General features: G+C 41.6%; 1 protein-coding gene across 1 annotated transcript in view; it reads right to left on the reverse strand.

Moving 5' to 3' along the window:
• Window positions 1–5,343: 5,343 nt before the first annotated feature.
• Window positions 5,344–17,136, reverse strand: part of GALNT3 (polypeptide N-acetylgalactosaminyltransferase 3) — a 50,156-nt gene continuing 38,363 nt past the window's right edge. The window contains exons 7-11 of the mRNA XM_008178430.4: window positions 16,535–16,735; window positions 12,150–12,281; window positions 11,052–11,153; window positions 7,026–7,178; window positions 5,344–6,417 (exon numbers count right to left, since the gene is read on the reverse strand). Of these exons, the coding sequence (XP_008176652.2) occupies window positions 6,295–6,417; window positions 7,026–7,178; window positions 11,052–11,153; window positions 12,150–12,281; window positions 16,535–16,735 (711 nt within the window). The 3' untranslated portion in view covers window positions 5,344–6,294. The remainder of the gene's footprint in view (window positions 6,418–7,025; window positions 7,179–11,051; window positions 11,154–12,149; window positions 12,282–16,534; window positions 16,736–17,136) is intronic.

A 17,136-nucleotide genomic window follows, 5' to 3' on the forward strand; every position in this document is an offset into this window, starting at 1 on the left:
CAGTGCATATACCTCCTGATCTTCTACCCTAAAACACACGCCTCCCCAGGGCACGAGTGGTGCACTCTCTCGATGTCCGCTGGACACTAGCCTTTTACCAATGCACCCGCACCTTCTGTGCCTCACCCCAGCTCTTCATCATGGAGCGCTGCTCAGGTTGCGCCTGCTCCTCGCAACGCCTCTCTGAATGGATCTCCTGTTATATTGAGGAATGCTATGCTCTCACTCATGTTCCTTCCACCCTAGGAGGCACTGTCCACTCCACGAGTGCACATGCTACCATGTCAACCTTCCCCGCAGACACTGTGGCAGGACAGTTGTAGGATGGCCACGTGGTCCTCCGTCCACACTTTTTCCACTCACTATACCATCACACCTGTGGAGGTGGTAGTGCAGCAGTTGGCTGCACCGTCCTACAGACTGTGATGAGCACTGCTCGCTACTCTCCCACGTCCGGAATCCATATAGGGACAATCACTCGAAGAAGAAGAGGAGGTAACATACGTAACTAGAGTTTCTTTGAGCTGTGTGGTCCCTATTTGGATTCCAGTACCCGCCATCCATCCCCTCTGCTGCAGCCTCCTTTGCTTGCTGGTAAGAGGGACCTGGAGTGGCAGCGACCTGCACAACCTCTTAAAGCCTTGGAGGCACCAACACATGTGCAGGTCAAACAGACAGTACTACAAACAGTTTCAGCTCTGATGCATGGTGCGCATGTGCTCCCTCCCCTGGAATCCAAATAGGGACCACACATCTTGAAAAACCTCCAGTTACAGCGGCGGTTTTCAAACTTTAGCAACCCAAAGAACCCCATTTTGATTTAAAAATTTTCAGGGACCCCCAACCCGCCCCCTGCTCAGCCCTTGCCCCATCCCCTTCCCTGAGGCCATGCCCCTTCTCCGAGGCCCCACCCTCTGCTCACTCCATCCCCCTTCCCTCCATCACTCGTTCTTCCCCACCCTCACTCACTGGGGCAGGGGGGTTGGGTGCAGGAGGGGGTGCAGGCTCTGGGAGGGAGTTTGGGTGCAGGGTGTAGGCTCTGGGCTGGGGCAGGGTTGCGGGCACCAGTCAGTCTGCGCTTCCCTCAGGTGGCTTCCGAAAATGACCAGCACATCCCTCTGGCAGCAGCTCCTAGGTGCGTGGCGGGGGGGGGGGGGAAAGAGGAGAAGGGGGTCTCAGTGCACTGCCCCTGCCTGAAGGCACCATCCCTGCAGCAGTTCCCATTGGCCGCAGTTCCCGGCCAATGGGAGCTGCAGAGTCGGCGATCGCGGCAGCGTGCAGAGAGCCCCTGTTCACCCCCCCCCAAGCTAGGAGGGAAGGGGAGGAGTTGATCAGTGGGGCTCATGCATCCCTTGGGGTACCCTCGGGGACCCACAGACCCCAGTTTGAGAAATGCTGCGTTACAGTAACCTCCTCTTATAGACCCTTGCACACCATGCCTATCTCTGACTCCTGTGCTGTTACCCAACACCTCCTGTTCCTTCCCCCCGCCCTCTGATGCCTGAAACCCTCTCTCCTCCCCACCCCTTGTTGTCAAGGCAGCCTGCCTCATCCCGTTCTTCCACGCTGGCTAGGACCCTTGAAAGCACAGCAGAATTTCAGTTCTTGTGCCCAGAACCATAGCTGCCTCTGATTACCATGATGAACTGCAGGGAAAGTTGCTCAGCCCCAGGCTTGAGTATACCCCATGTAGATAGAATCTTCAGAGATTTTAGATGCCAAACTGTAACCAGTCTCTCAGCATGCCTGAACTGAGATTTTTCAGAGATTTATAATTTAGCCATAGTTGAGCAAATTTGCACCAGGACAGCAACAGGCATATATTTGACACCTGACAGATCCCACCCAGGGCAGGTGCAAGGATGTTTCACGCCCTAGGGGAAAACTTCCACCTTGCGCGCCCCCCCCCTGCCCGAGCCCTGTGGCAGCTATCCGCCCCCCCTCCGCCCTAAGGCGTCCCCTCTCCCCCCCCCCCCCCCCCCGTGGCAGCTCCCCTCAGCCCGGGGAGCCATGCGGCAGCTCTCCGCCCCAGCTCACCTCTGCTCTGCCTCCTCCCCGAGCACACCATCACCACTCCACTTCTCCCACCTCCCAGGCTTGCGGCGCCAATCAGCTGTTTGGCGCCGCAAGCCTGGGAGGGAGAGAAGCAGAGTGGGGCTGCATGCTCAGGGGAGGAGGCAGAGCAGAGGTGAGCTGGGGTGGGGAACGTGCCGCCCCCCCCTTACTTGCTGCAGGCAGGCCTCCCCGCACCCCCCTGCCCCAGCTCCCTCCACCTAAATGCCGACGACTGGGGCGGCCGAAGATCCGGCTGCCGAAGGACCCAAAATGCCGCCCCCCAAATGCTAGTGCCCTAGACCACCTAGGTCGCCTAATGGGTTGCACCGGCCCTGATCCCACCCACGCCACGTTCCAAGAGCATGGGGATGCTAGAACTTCTCAGTTAAATGATTGTAAAAATTTGTTTCAACAAGGCAAAAAACAATGCATTTTCCTTAATCTTGTTCTTGGAAATGGCTGAACGGTTTTAGCTGAAACTTTCCAAAAACATTCAGCCTGAGGCAGATGCCCAGTAAGGAAAATTTTATCCCTAACATTTTGGCATAGTTACAAACTATTGGGGGGGGGGAAGGGTTAAAGAATGGGGAGCGTAAGGGAACTTGAAGCAGCATGAACAACCTTACCTTTAATATGCCCTTTGAAACCTCCCTCTGCCCCCAATCCAGGGGGTTCTCAGACTTTTTTCTTCACATGGATCACATCTTAATAAAAAGATTGGCTTGAGTACCCTCGTCTCCCATTCATAATCACATCTTTAACCTCTCATGATTGCATACTTCACCATGGCAACTACAGTAATTTAAATGGAAAAGTAGTGTTAGGAAAACACATTTGTATTTTTGGTTGTCTTAATGTGAATTGTTTTGTCCTTTTTAAAAATAAGTCAATCATACCATTTACTTTCGCTCTTCATTTCCTCTCCTAATCTGGTTTATTCTGTTCCACCATCTCCTATGCATACACTTTTCTGCCATCAGGTCCCCCTTGCTCCTGCAATGCACTTGCATATGTTTATTAGGTATCTGATATCCCTCTTCCTCAGCACATGCTTCCTTACCACTTAGTTCTCTTCTCCCACAACAGGCCCAGCAGCCCAGGACTCATCTCCCTGACACATAGTGCCCAGCTGCCTTGTTTTCAGTTCCCACAGAATTCCTCCCTTGGTTAAGGCAGCACTGCCCATTTCACTGGCAGAAACTTTCATCAGGAATCTCAGCTGTTTCTTTTCCACCTCCTTTTAGGCAGCAGCAGCAATTAGTAACAGTCTCCTCTTTGTTTCTACTTTCTCCTATTTTTAAATCTTCCAGGCTCTGGTTCTTCTTTGCATTTCTCCCTTCTTTATGTCAAATTGAAGAGACACAGTGTACACTCAGGGATGACATACCTGTATTTAAAGTTATTTATTTCTACTTTTTCTGAGGTGATTGCAAACTCTTATCTTTGCATTTATAATAAAAGGATAGAAAAAGCTTCTGTAGACTTAATTTAAAGGCTTCATATAACAAGCCATATTGCTAGTGTTTAAGTGGAAGTTCATTTATTGTGACAAAGCTTTATTGCATTAAAATAAAATTGATGGGTGATTTTTAAGCAATAGTTTAATAACATACCACTATTATTTCGATTATGGTTGTGCCTAGATTGCCAAATCAAGGTGTACAAATCTCTTATGAAACAGGGTTCTCTTTATTAAAATGTAATTTCTGCATGCTCTTAGTCTCCTCAGATCTTGGACAGGGTCTAGCCTCTCTTTCATTTCCCAAACTAGGAATTTGCAAAGAGTAGTACACATACCCTTGGTTTTTGAAAAGGGATTTCTTGGCTGAAGAAGAAAACTCCACTAGAAAAGGATTATAGGAGTAAGAACATAAGAATGGGCCTACTGGGTCAGACCAAAAGTCCATCTAGCCCAGTATCCTGTCTTCCGACAATGGCCAGTGCCCCAAAGGGAATGAAGTGATCCATCCCCTGTCGCTCATTCCCAGCTTCTGGCAAACAGAGGCTAGGGACAACATCCCTGCCCATCCTGGCTAATAGCCATTGATGGACCTAGCCTCCATGAATTTATCTAGTTCTTTTTTGAACCCTGTTATGGTCTTGGCCTTCACAGCAGACTCCAGCAAGGAGTTCCACAGGTTGACTGTGCACCGTGTGAAGAAATACTTCCTTTTATTTGTTTTAAACCTGCTGCCTATTAATTTCATTTGGTGACCCCTAGTTCTTGTGTTATGAGAAGGAGTAAACAACACTTCCTTATTTACTTCCTCTATACCAGTCATGATTTTATAGCCCTCAATCATATCGCCTCTTAGCCATCCCTTTTCCAAGCTGAAAAGTCCCAGTCCTATTAATCTCTCCTCATACAGAAACTGTTCCATACACCTGATCATTTTTGTTGCCCTTTTCTTAACCTTTTGCAATTCCAATATTTTTTTTTTTTTGAGATGCGGCGACCACATCTGCACCCAGTATTCAAGATGTGGGCATACCATGGATTTATATAGAGGCAACATGATATTTTCTGTCCTATTATCCTGTCCTATTATCCCTTTCTTAATTATTCCCAGCATTCTGTTAGCTCTTTTGACAGCCACTGCACATTGAGTGGATGTTTTCGGAGAACTATCCACAATGACTCCAAGATCTCTTTCTTGAGTGGTAACATCTAATTTAGACCCCATCATTTTATATGTATAGTTGGGATTATGTTTTCCAATGTGCATTACTTTGCATTTATCAGCATTGAATTTCATCTGCCCTTTTGTTGCCCAGTCACCCAGTTTTGAGAGATCCTTTTGGAGCTCTTTGCAGTCTGCCTGGGTCTTAACTATCTTTAGTAATTTTGTATCATCTGCAAATTTTACCATCTGACTGTTTACCCCTTTTTCCAGATCATTTATGAATGATATCTTTCATTTATGAAAGGGGCAGTACAAGTAGTTGCAAGGGGAAATTTGGAGGAAAACTCTGATTTAAAGTTGTTTAAGACCAGTTTATGTAATCAATTACCCAAGGGAGAACATAGGAAAAATACTGTACTTCTAACATACATATGGAAGAATATGAATAAAACTACAATTGTGCATCCAGAGTATCACCAAACTATATTTGCATATTTATTTTCTATTAAAAGGCAATATTTCATTATAAAATTCTGTAATGCAGTTGGACTCTCCTTCTGAATGATTAAAACCAGAAATCAGACACTCAAGGGAAAAACATAAAAGGAATTGCATATATGCATTAGAAACCCATACAGTATACACTACATGAATCACTAAGACAGGCAGACAAAACAGTAACATTTATTGACAGAATAAAAGAACAGTAATGAACAGAGTGCTAGCAACAAATAGTAGGTTTATGTTCTGCAATTTCTGAAAACCGACAAGTACAAAAAAATCTTCAGTTTAGGAAATCTGTGACAAATGGTAATGTGTATTGGATTCAAATTTAAAAAAAGCATATCAGATTAATACCAGGACAATACATATTTTCCATTTAAAGAATATATGAATTACATACTTTAATAAAAATTCTGAAGGATTTTTTTCTTGCATTCAGCAAAGATTGATGTGCTAGAAATTGAGTGGGTTAAGGTTTCCCATTGGCTTTATCTCCGGGTCCAAATATTGTTTTAAGTGTGTAAAATTGGAGAGAGAAGTGCTAAGAATGTTTTAAAATTTTTCCTTTCTCATTTACTTTTCTTTAAGTGAAACTGTCAGCAGAAAAGTCAAACACCTGAGTGCTAAAACAGTATTACCACTTATAAAGGCACAATAGTTTCCAGACACTGTACGAAGATCCACCTCCTAACCTTCATTGACCAGTTTTTCTGCAGTCATTACAAAATGAGAATATATAAAACCCTACACTTTATCCCAAAATAGAGGAGATTACAATATCTGTAAAATCAGTGGTTAACATATATAAAAAGCTAAGCTTATTGTGGAAATTACATTTCCAACATATTGTAAACATTTTTCCTACCTGTGGAGACCTCAAAATATTCTTTGGTATTTTCTACACAGACGCTTAAGGGATCTTTGCAACTGTGCAATTTTATATTTTTTTAAATAAGAAAATTGCTCTTGGAATATTTTACATTAGCTAGCTTTGTATCATTTTAAAAAATGAAGTGTGCATATATGGTCACAGTTTTAAAGTGGATATATCCTTTTCACAAGGCAGATGTATCCTTTTAACAAAATATTTCCTATTTATAAGTAGCTGTACTTAATTGTTTTGGCCAAAAACCCATTTTTGGAATAGATCTGATGGATTACATGATACCAGACTTGGATGTTCTCCGTTTCCCGTTAGGCACATATTTAATGCTGCATTATACAACAGTTGATCCTAGAGAGGAGAAGGGAGAAAAACAAAACAAAACAGCACACAGAGTAAATTTAAATATTTTTTTGTAATTTTTTGTGAATTTACTGCTAGTTTTTTAGGGTACAGCCCAACAGGTAAACTCAGAGACTGAAACCCTATTTATTCAAACAGGTAAAGCACCATGCAATAGCACAACAAACTGCCCCACATTGTCCCACAAATTTATATCAAGCTGTCAGGGAGGGGCCACTTCTAGGGATGAATGAAAAGTCCATTCACTATGCCCAGCTGATCCTTGGCATTTCCACCAAGAAAGTTCAACATGGGTGCTAACGCACCAATTGTTTAAGTTTTTTGTGATGTGGACATTTCTCCGCTGGAACTGGACTGAGGCCATCATTTTACATTTGCCACAGCATAGCCAACAGAGTGGGCTGTATTTTAATCTGCAACCTAAAGGTGAAAATGTCTATACACGTTTTTTCCCCCAGAGCTGAGCTATCCATTCTTGTCTTTTGCTATAAATAAAGTCATGCTAACCCTGTAGCAACTCATAATTGACCAAAAAAATCTCTCTTTCAATTAAAATGGATGCATCTTTATTTACTGCATAAATTTCTTGGATGTACCTTTCGAAGTTCCCACTTCTCTTCTCCAGGGGTGAAAGTTTTTTGACCTTTGTAGTTACAGACCCGAAGCTGCACTGGTCCTTGAGAAGCATACAGGCAGAGCTCCTTCTGAATGTTATGTCGAATCTCAGAGTGTTCAGAGTATTCAAAGTACTATATAAATAAAAATTAAATACATTTTTACATATATTAGGTGGGAACAAGCAACCACAGCTACTAAATTCATCCCTTGAAATTCTATGACAAAAACAAGTCAAGTTTAAAAAATATATTGCATCATTCTAGAGAGACAAGGTGGGTGAGGTAATATCTTTTATTGGAGCAACTTCTGTTGGTGAAAGAGACAAGCTTTCGAGCTATACAGAGCTCTTCTTCAGATCTGGAAAACTAACTCGATAGCTTGTCTCTCTCACCACCAGAAGTTGGTCCAATAAAAGATATTACCTCACCCACCTTCTTTCTCCAATATCCTGGGACCACCATTCCTACATCACTATTGCATACAACATTATATCATTCTGTTATCTAACAGTTTAAATATAGAATCCAGGTTCAAATATATCATGCATGTTATGCAAATATTTACATAAGTAAAATATTCATATAATACGTTTCCATGCAAGCGAAGTAAGTATTACAGCTAGTATTTTTAATTATTACACAAAAAACTATATTACAATCTTAATTCAGCCCCCTGAATTATGATAGAATCTTTTATTACATGATCACATTACTATTTTTCCATAGGACCCTGCCTCATAAAAGGGGCCAAATTAAGGTTGCATGCACTACTTTAATTTTAGCATTAAAGCATAAATTTAGCACTTTTGATTACTTGACTTTTAATATATTTTTCTATGTAATTTACTACCATTTTTTTAAAAAGCAACTGAAAACAAAATTTCATCATGTGGAAATGTACTGATTCCCACTTGGTTCATTAGCAGGGTTATAACCTTTATGTCCACAGCACAGATCTCAGCCACTTGACTTCATAGAGTAACTGATAACAATAGTAGATTGCTGTCCTCTATGGAGGCTAGTCACTAAAAGGATACGTAGGCACACATTTTGCTAGTGTGTTTCACAACTCTTTGATGACCACAGAGGAATGCGGAGATTCAGGAATCCTAGGTTATTATGGGAGTGTACTCTAGTTATTAAAAAAAATTCTACCTATGTCCCCACCTAAAACCTAGCCCTTCCAGCCAGTGCTTGTTACAGTTCCAGCCTCCTCTATTCTCATCTCCCTCATTATACCAGTCTGTTCATCAGCACCAAGTCACGGTCTCCCACACCCACATCTCCCCAAGGCTCTTCACCCCAGTCTCCCCCACCCCCCCAACCTACACCCCTAAGTTTGGTTCTTCACTCCTATACAGTCAGCTTCCTCCTCCTCACTACCTGGGCCCTAGCAGGGGGAGAATACAGGGAAAACAAACTGTCTCTTTGCACTCAGCTCCTGTACCCAACATCACAAAGGCTCCTGATCTCCAGGAGGAACAATTGCAGAGAAAGCCCTGTTCAGCCCCTGCTGACCTGGGATGCAGCATGCAGTGTACATGGAATATTCACAGAATTTAGCTCACAAACTCTAACGTATCTCTACTGAGCATATGCTTAACAGAGATTTTAGACGCTCAAAAGTCAGCCAAATTTTGGCAGGTTTTTACAGGGATGGTAAAGGCACATCCCTGACATCAGTATGACCACCTTTCCATATTTTATGTACCTGCTCCAAAACACTGAGTTGCTAAATATGGAGTTTAGTATTTTTCCCTAATCTCTTTTTGAGATATAGCTGTACCATATTTTGCTGAAATAAAAAAAATCACCTTGAGGCAGACACCCAGCATGGAAAATTTCAAACCAAACCAATAAAGTTTGGCAAAGTTTATAAGCAACAGAAAATGCATTGCTATCTTAGGAAGTGCTGAGCATCTTTAACTACACACATCACTACCAGCACCATCTACAATAAATACAGATCTTAAAAGAATTTTAACAAGATTCAGAATATTATGACTGAGCAGAAAAAATGTGCAATTTAGCTTCACTTCACCAAGACAACTTATTAAAATAGATATGGCAGACTGTGCCTTTGTGTGGCAGATCTTTTAATACCATGCTTTTGTACCAAGCTTGTGTAAATTGCTAAAGAGATTAATATAGAATCATAATCCCTCAAGTAATATAGTGAATGGGATCCAGAGGAAAATGCTGTATAATAGAAAAGACTAACATAGCAAGTCAGCTAGCACAGACCTATAACTGCCCTTTTCTCATTTAAATTAATAGGGAAAATTTCCATTTACTTTAATGGTGCAGGATCAGACCCCCTAGGTTGTGCAGCTGTTAAACACTGTTAACAACTGAACATACCATAGATAACATCCAATGATTTTACTGAGAAAAAGAGGAAGAGAGAATTATAAAAAAAGATTTGATAAAAGGAACAGGTACACCTCTACCCTGCTATAACGCGGTTGTGTGGAGCCAAAAATCCCTACCGCGTTATAGCTGAAACCCTGTTATATCGGGGTAGGGGCGGCAGGGCTCCGGCGGTGATTTAAAGAGCTCCAGGCTCCGCTGCGGGGAGCCCCGGACCCTTTAAAGCACCGGTGAGCCCCGTTGCCGCAGCCCCAGGGTAGGGGTGGCAGGGCTCCAGCGGCGATTTGAAGGGCCCGGGGCTCCCCGCAGCAGCCGGAGCCCCGGACCCTTTAAAGCACCGCCGGAGCCCTGCTGCTACCACGCTATACGCGAACCCATTATATTGGGTCGCATTATAGTGGGGTAGAGGTGTATCAAATCAGCAGTGAAGTAACTTGTCAGGTACAACTATTTTTATTCAACGTACTGATGTTTACAGTGTTTTTAGTAACATTTACTACTAATGACTGTGTGAGGCAGCATTTAAGAAAGCAGCATAGACAGTTCTTTTTTGTTTTGTTTTTTAACACTACAGTAGTGGCTAGAGGACTCAGTATCAGAGATGCACTGTGCTGTAACACACATTAAAAGGCAATTCGTGCCCCAAGAGCTGTGTGTCAAGGAGAGCTCCTGTTGGGAAATTCAGCAATTTAAAATGTTATATTTCTCAAAATGCTAGATTTTTATTGGCACAGGGCAGACCACTCTGACCTCCCACTATGAGGCTGTAAGCATGACAGGGCAGGTAGCTCAGGTCTGGCTGTTCGATCACCCACTGACAGTTTCCCACCGGCTTCCTCCTTGACAGCGTGAGTCCTGGTGACAGAGAAAGAAGCAGTAGGAGGAAGAATAAGAGAAAAGAATCAAGGTAACATTTACAAAGGAAAAGTGAGGAAAAAGAAGTGTTTCTGTAGCAGAGAAGTCAAATGAGAAAGAACTGCAAGTTGCATGACAGAGCAGTGAACTGGTGTCATGTGGCTGAGATATCTATTCTGTGCACTTTCTGCATGTGTCCAGAATTTTTTTCATCCAACTGCCCCTTTAAATTCCACTAAGGGAAGGCCTACTGAATAGCCCAGACTCAGAAATGGAGGTTCAATTCTTCCTGAGAATATCGTTATACTAGAAATTTGCACCAACAATTTTCTAAATTAAAAAAAAAAAAGGTTCTCTGTAATACAGTTTGCAATTATTACAGTGTCAGCTTCTGCTATTATAGGTGAGGATACCCGAAGCTATTCTTTTAACTAATTTCAAACCACTTCTACGGTAAAAATACCATTGTATGTGTATGCAATTTCTCACTTGCATGAATGCGCCTGGGTATTTGTCTGTCTAAAGTTACATGTGCAGTTTTTGTGCAAGCAATTTTGAAGATCTGAACCATAACAGTGAAAGATCATAGAAACGTCCTTACAATTTTTATATTTACTGTCCTCTCATGCAAGAATAATATAGGTAACAAAAACAATTAGCTTATCTTCATACTAAAATATGTATGCCAAAACTACTAGAAGGAAAGTTAAGCTTTGCATAGGGATATGTTATATCTGTGTGGACCAGTTGCGAAAGAAATTAAGTATAACAACATTTTACCTGGTTTCCCCCAAGTCCATGACAGGTATACATAATTAATGGTTTGCCACCGTGGTTATTTTCGCCAACATCTAGACATAGACGTCTACCTACATTTTTTAACTGAAGAAAACAAGTTATTTTTGCATATAACTACATTATTTAAAACTTGCCAACAATTAAAAAGAGTAAACAGCTATTTTACTTAAAGTTCTATCTTTAAATGTACAACCCTGTCCACACAAGAAGTTAAATCTTTGCTAGACTAAACCTCATTATTGTATTCTGATAGTACCCACAATAGGTTAGGCATTGTCCACACACTCAGGAAGACATATTCTCTATTCTGAACAGCTGGCAATATAAGAAGGCAAGCAACCTATTAAGGTTATATGAGAAAGCTAAAACAAAATAGTTTACAATAAACATTAACTACTCCCAAATGCACCTGAACTTAGCCAATATTAGTAGGCTAATTTCTTATAGGACTATAACACATGAGAAGTAATATGGTGCAGGAAAACATGATGGCCTTATAGATAAGTGCTGAGAAAGAATCCACATGCAAGAGAGAGTGTGGAAGGAGCCAAAGACAGTTGTGGGAAAAGCTAAGCTAAAACAGGATTCTAGCACAGTTTCCCTCATCAGTTTGAGCAGGGATTTCTCTCTGAAAACCATGTTACAGACCATCTAAAGTTGCATTTATACTGACAATTTCTGGAAAACCTCTCACCATTTAATTAACACTGCTGCTGCAGCCACTTCAGAGCTAGAAACTGTAGGAGTACTAATGTTACTACCATCTGAACAGGGTTGTGAAACATCAGTCAAGTAAAAAGTGAACTTGTGGAGCTACATGTGCTAGTCATGAGGGAGATTTTCATAAAAAATACAAGTATACACAAGCTTAAAGAATGAGTCTAAAGAATGTTCTTCTAGCAAAATTTGGAGAAAAGAATTCCCACACTAGTCAGGGAAATTCTAGAATCATGCTAACAATAACTGAATTAAACTTGCTAGTACTGTTGTTTATACTACTTTAGGGTTGAAATCAGGCAGACTTCAGTGGTAGGATTATATAGTGAAACAGAAATTAACCAAAATTGGAAATACACTCACAAATCCAGATAATGGAGGATTCAGGTCTGGTACATATGCCTCAGGATAAACATTATTTAGATACCAAGTAAAATTTTTGCACTGTAGCCGCTGCCTTAAATCAAGTCTTTTTGAGATGTCTCCAAATGTGCTCTGTTGGGAAAAAACACCCCAAAACAATAACAAATTAGATTTATATAACTGTCTGGGAGATGTCCTGGAGAGTAGCACTAAACAAGTGTGTGAGTTTAATATTTAAATCTAAAAAAATACTGGGTTTAAACAAAACACAGCAATACATTTAATACATAAAAATTGCATCTATTAGACTTATAGAGACATAGCACCATTGACCTCTTGCACACACTTCCAACTGCTACAGGCAGAGCAAACCCAACCCATGTTTCCTCTGAAACAGTGCTGTAAGGGTCCTCAATGGCAACAGGGAGCAGGGAAACGTAATACTGATTACGTTAAGAAAATCCAACACATAATATTAGGTTAACAATAAATTAGTCTAGGTGTAAATGTGAGGCTGTCAAAGTAAGGCAATGTAGTGGAAGACACACACATATGCAGTGCAGTTTAATGCTGTGTGTATGTACGGTTCATGAAATAAAACACAGTATTAAACTGCTTCTGTTCTGATCTCCGATACAAAACTAATGAAGGAATACCTTCTGTTCGTTGCTAAGCAGGGAGTGCTGCTGTCAAACTGCGAAGGCATATCTAGTGGGGTGTGCATGGGGTTAGTCTTGACTTAGATAATAGAGTACAGAGTGTGCTTATAAAATCTGCAGATGACACCAAATTGGAGGAGGAGTTGCAAGCACTTTGGAGGACAGGATTAGATTTCAAAATGACCTTGACAAATTGGAGAATTGGTCTGAATTCAACAAGATGAAATTCAATAAAGATAAGTGCAAAGTACTTCCATTAGGAAAGAAAAATCGAATGCACAACTATAACATGGGGAATAACTGGCTAGGTGGTAATACTGCTGAAAAGGATCTGGGGATTATAGTGGATCGCAAATTGAAGAAGAGTCAACAATGTGATGCAGCTGCAAAAAAGGTTAATATCATTCTGGGACGTATTAACAAGAGAGTGTTGTATGTAAGACCAGGGAGGTAGGTGTCCCACTCTACTCAGCACTGGTGAGGCTTCGGCTGGAGTACTGTGTCCAGTCCTGGGTGACACACATTAGGAAAGATGTGGACAAAATGAAGCAAGTCCAGAGGAGAGCAAAAAAACAAAACAAAAAAACTTTTAGAAAAACCTAACCTATGAGCAAAGGCTAAAAAAACAACAACTAAGCACATGTTTAGTCTTGTGATTGAGGGGAGACATGCTAACAGACCAAATATATGTTAAGTGCTGTTACAAAGAGGATGGTGATCAATTTTTCTCCATGTCCACTAAGTTAGGACAAGAACTAATAGGTTTAATCTGCAGCAAGGAAGGTTTAGGTTAGATATTAAGAAAAACTTTCTAACTATAAGGGTAGTTAAGCTTTGGAATAGGCTTCCAAGGAATCCCCGTCATCACCTAGCATCTGAGCAAGGGGAATGTCACCACTTCCAGGGAACCCCCCAGTTAAGCGCTGCCCAGAGCCCGCCTCACCCCCGTTTGGTGCACCAACCCCCTGCCCCCTCCCACACCCAAACTCTGCTGCTGGGTGGGAGGTGGCCCGAGACTGCCCCAGCAGCGGCCGGTGCGCATGGCGCAGGGGCTGCCTGAGCTGCCCCTGCCGCTGCAGAAGTCACGGAAACTCACGGAATCTGTGACCTCCGTGACAAACTCGCAGCCTTAGTAATGACTTCTCGAGGTCCCTTCCAGCTTCACATTTCTATGAGTCTGCACCATGAGGAAGGTCAAGAAAGAATCAGAAATTGTATAGGAAATGAGAGAAGACTCTTAATCAGGGGCCAAAATAAGTTTTTGTTGTGTAAGGGATAAGAGACAGACCAACTGGCTGAAGGGGAAAAGTAGATGTTATATGATAAGTAAAGTCCAAAGCAAGATTGAATGGCAACAAAATTGTTGCTGTAAGACCCCTCCCCCTCTTCATCTCTCTCTCTTCAACACACACACACACACACACACACACAGGACACACGTATCCTAAGTATTTGTATTTACTTTGGAGTGGTAATCACCTGTTTGGTAAATGTAATTAATGTATTGGCAACAACTAAAATGAACAAGCCACTCCTGATAATAGCTGTAACCAAGTGCAAGGAACAGTTTCCAGCTATAAATCACATTTCTTGGGCTCAAACAACAAAGGAGCAACACAAACCCCAAATGAACCTTAGAACAACAGAATAAAAGTCAATTAGTACAATGAATAATCAGTTTCTTTACAATATGCAATTAGCTAAGAAGGTTGTGTTTTAAATAGAAACCTGTGTGTTAAAATAAAGGGATATTGGACCAAATTCATTCAATAGTCAGTGGGGCTACATCAGGGATAAATTTGGCCCAATGTTACTAAGCATGGTTCAACTTACAGCCTAAAAAGGTACACATGGACAAGATTCAATCTCCCACTAGATACTTTGTTAAAAAAAAAAAAATAAATGTGAAAATGCATCTAAACAGATTATTCTATTTTAGATGTTTTACTGTATATTTTGATGTAGTACAGAGATTCTCAAGCTGTGATCCAGGGACTGTTGGGGTTCACAAACTATGTCTAAGGTGTCTGCGAAAGACAGACTGAAAACTAACTGAACAGAATTCAACTATATATATATATACACACACACACACACACAACACCGATTTCCAAGGGGTCCGGACCTTCATTTGAAATTTCCAATGGGGTCCGCACCTCTATTTGAAAATGTTTAGGGGTCTGCAAATGAAAAAAGGTTGGGAACCACTAATGGAATAGATACGGTAGAAAACAATTTCAATTAAGTGTCAGTGTTTCTTCTATCTCAAGGCAAAGATATTTCAGTAGCCTGATGGTTGCCTGATAAATTTCCACTGTTCAGGCACTTAGGTATAGTTTTTCTACAAATTTTCCCTTCACAAATCATTTGCTTAAAAAAAAAAAAATTTGCTTTATGAAAAAGTCACCAAATTTTGGTCAGTGAAACCATTTACCAGCATTTTCATAAAAATATGCCAATTCAATTTTTTTTGCTTGCAAATGGCTGTCTCAGTTGTATTAATGAACAAAAACTTTTTTTGTGATGTAAAAATGGAATTATGCCATTTGGTAAAATGAAAGGCCTGCAAAAACTTTTTGAGATAGCAGAAAAAACACGAGGGACAAACAAATCAAATTTTTCACGTTTTATTACTCAAACAAAAATATGTTTTTGATAATCAACATTTTTCAAACAGCTCTTTGATGGGGTTCAACCCCTTACCTAATAGGTGATAGGCAGAAGAGCCAATTAGTGCACCTGTGATTGATAGATTAATTGCCTCCTGGGCTGAGGGTGCAGACTTAGGTAAGGATCATTAGGCACCTGAATCTTATAAGGAATCCAAGGAATTTCAGTAGAAAGAAGACTGGATTCTTCCATGGAGAGAAACCCATGGGGGTGGACAAAGATAGGGTTTAAGCAGGCAAGAGGCTCCACAGGGAGGAGGTTAGGTTCCGGTAGGGGAGGTTCTAAATTAGGGTAGTTAAAAGCACTTCAATGGAGTAAAAGAGGGATTATTTCAGAAGAAAAAGGAGAAGCTGGGAGTATCTAGGAAGAAGCTAGGGGCCTGAGAACCAAAGGGAGGCTGTGTTAAGCACAGGGTGTGGGGAAACAGCACAAGGAGGCTTAGAGGTAGAAAGTGGTGCAGGGAAAGGCGCAAGGAAACAGCAGCATGTCTGAAGGAGCACAGCTAGCTGCTTCATACGGGGTCCCTGGGTTGAAAGCCAGAGTAGAGAATGGGCCTGGTTTCCCCTAGTAGCCCCTGAGGAAGGGGCACGAAAGCGCAATGGAAAGCATATTAAGCCCAGGGTGAGACTGAAGACTGACCCCAAAAGACAAGCTTAAGAATAACCCCAAGCAGTTTTTGGATCTTGTTGTTACCCTGGAAGGGGACTTGGCTGGAGGACTGAGCCACAGAAGACCCAGTGAGAGGTATAACGGTCTACAGGACAGGCTGGTGACCAGGATCCCTTGCAGCATTGTACTCTGACACAAAGGTGTGGTGAGTACCCTACCTTACAAGCTCTAATTATAGGTCTTTAAAGAGCAAACAATCAGAATTCAAGAGCAAGTGAAACACCTATCTTTACTTACTAGATATTTGAGCAAATAAAACATTGTCCTGCCTAGTTCTTTTGATTAGACTATCTAGAAGTCTTACATACTTTTGTCAACAAATAACTTTTGCTCACCAAAACTTTCAATGCAGCAAGAGTGATTTCTAATACCACCACCACCACCTACTTGTTTCACAATTTTTGCTGCTTCTATGTTTCTCCGGTAAAATATTTCTTTATATTCATCCATCCAGACTTCTGCAAGGCGAACTTGATTACGTGTGATCACTTGAGTGCCTTTTGGAAAAGTATGGGGGCTCTTGCTGCGAAAGACATGGCCAACAACAGAGCAAGGCATGATCTCCAATTGTCCACCACATTGCCATACCTGGTGATAGTATTTTTGTATAAGTCCATTGAAGTTATAATTTTTACAAGGTCTAAAAACATCATCTACTTTACAATTTTAATGTTTCATCTTAAACACCCAGGTAAGAGCTCTAGTTGCATTAGAAAATGGGATTTGTTAATCAAAACTCAAGTCCACAGATGAATGTTGGAAGCATAAATTTTGGATATCAAATCCAAACACTTTCTTACTATAGTGAACAAGCCTATTATTTATTCTATTATTTTCTGCCCATAGATTAGTGATAGCTCAGTCTTCACGTTCTTTCAGTCCTTGACCTCTCTGGTGAATCGGTCAACTACGGCAAACGTCTGATACCATGGTTTCGGGGTGGGATGGGATGGGGGGGCGGGGTTGTGTGTTTTTTTGAGGACACATTT

Source organism: Chrysemys picta, chromosome 11, assembly GCF_011386835.1.
Source record: "Chrysemys picta bellii isolate R12L10 chromosome 11, ASM1138683v2, whole genome shotgun sequence".
Lineage (NCBI taxonomy): Eukaryota > Metazoa > Chordata > Testudines > Emydidae > Chrysemys > Chrysemys picta.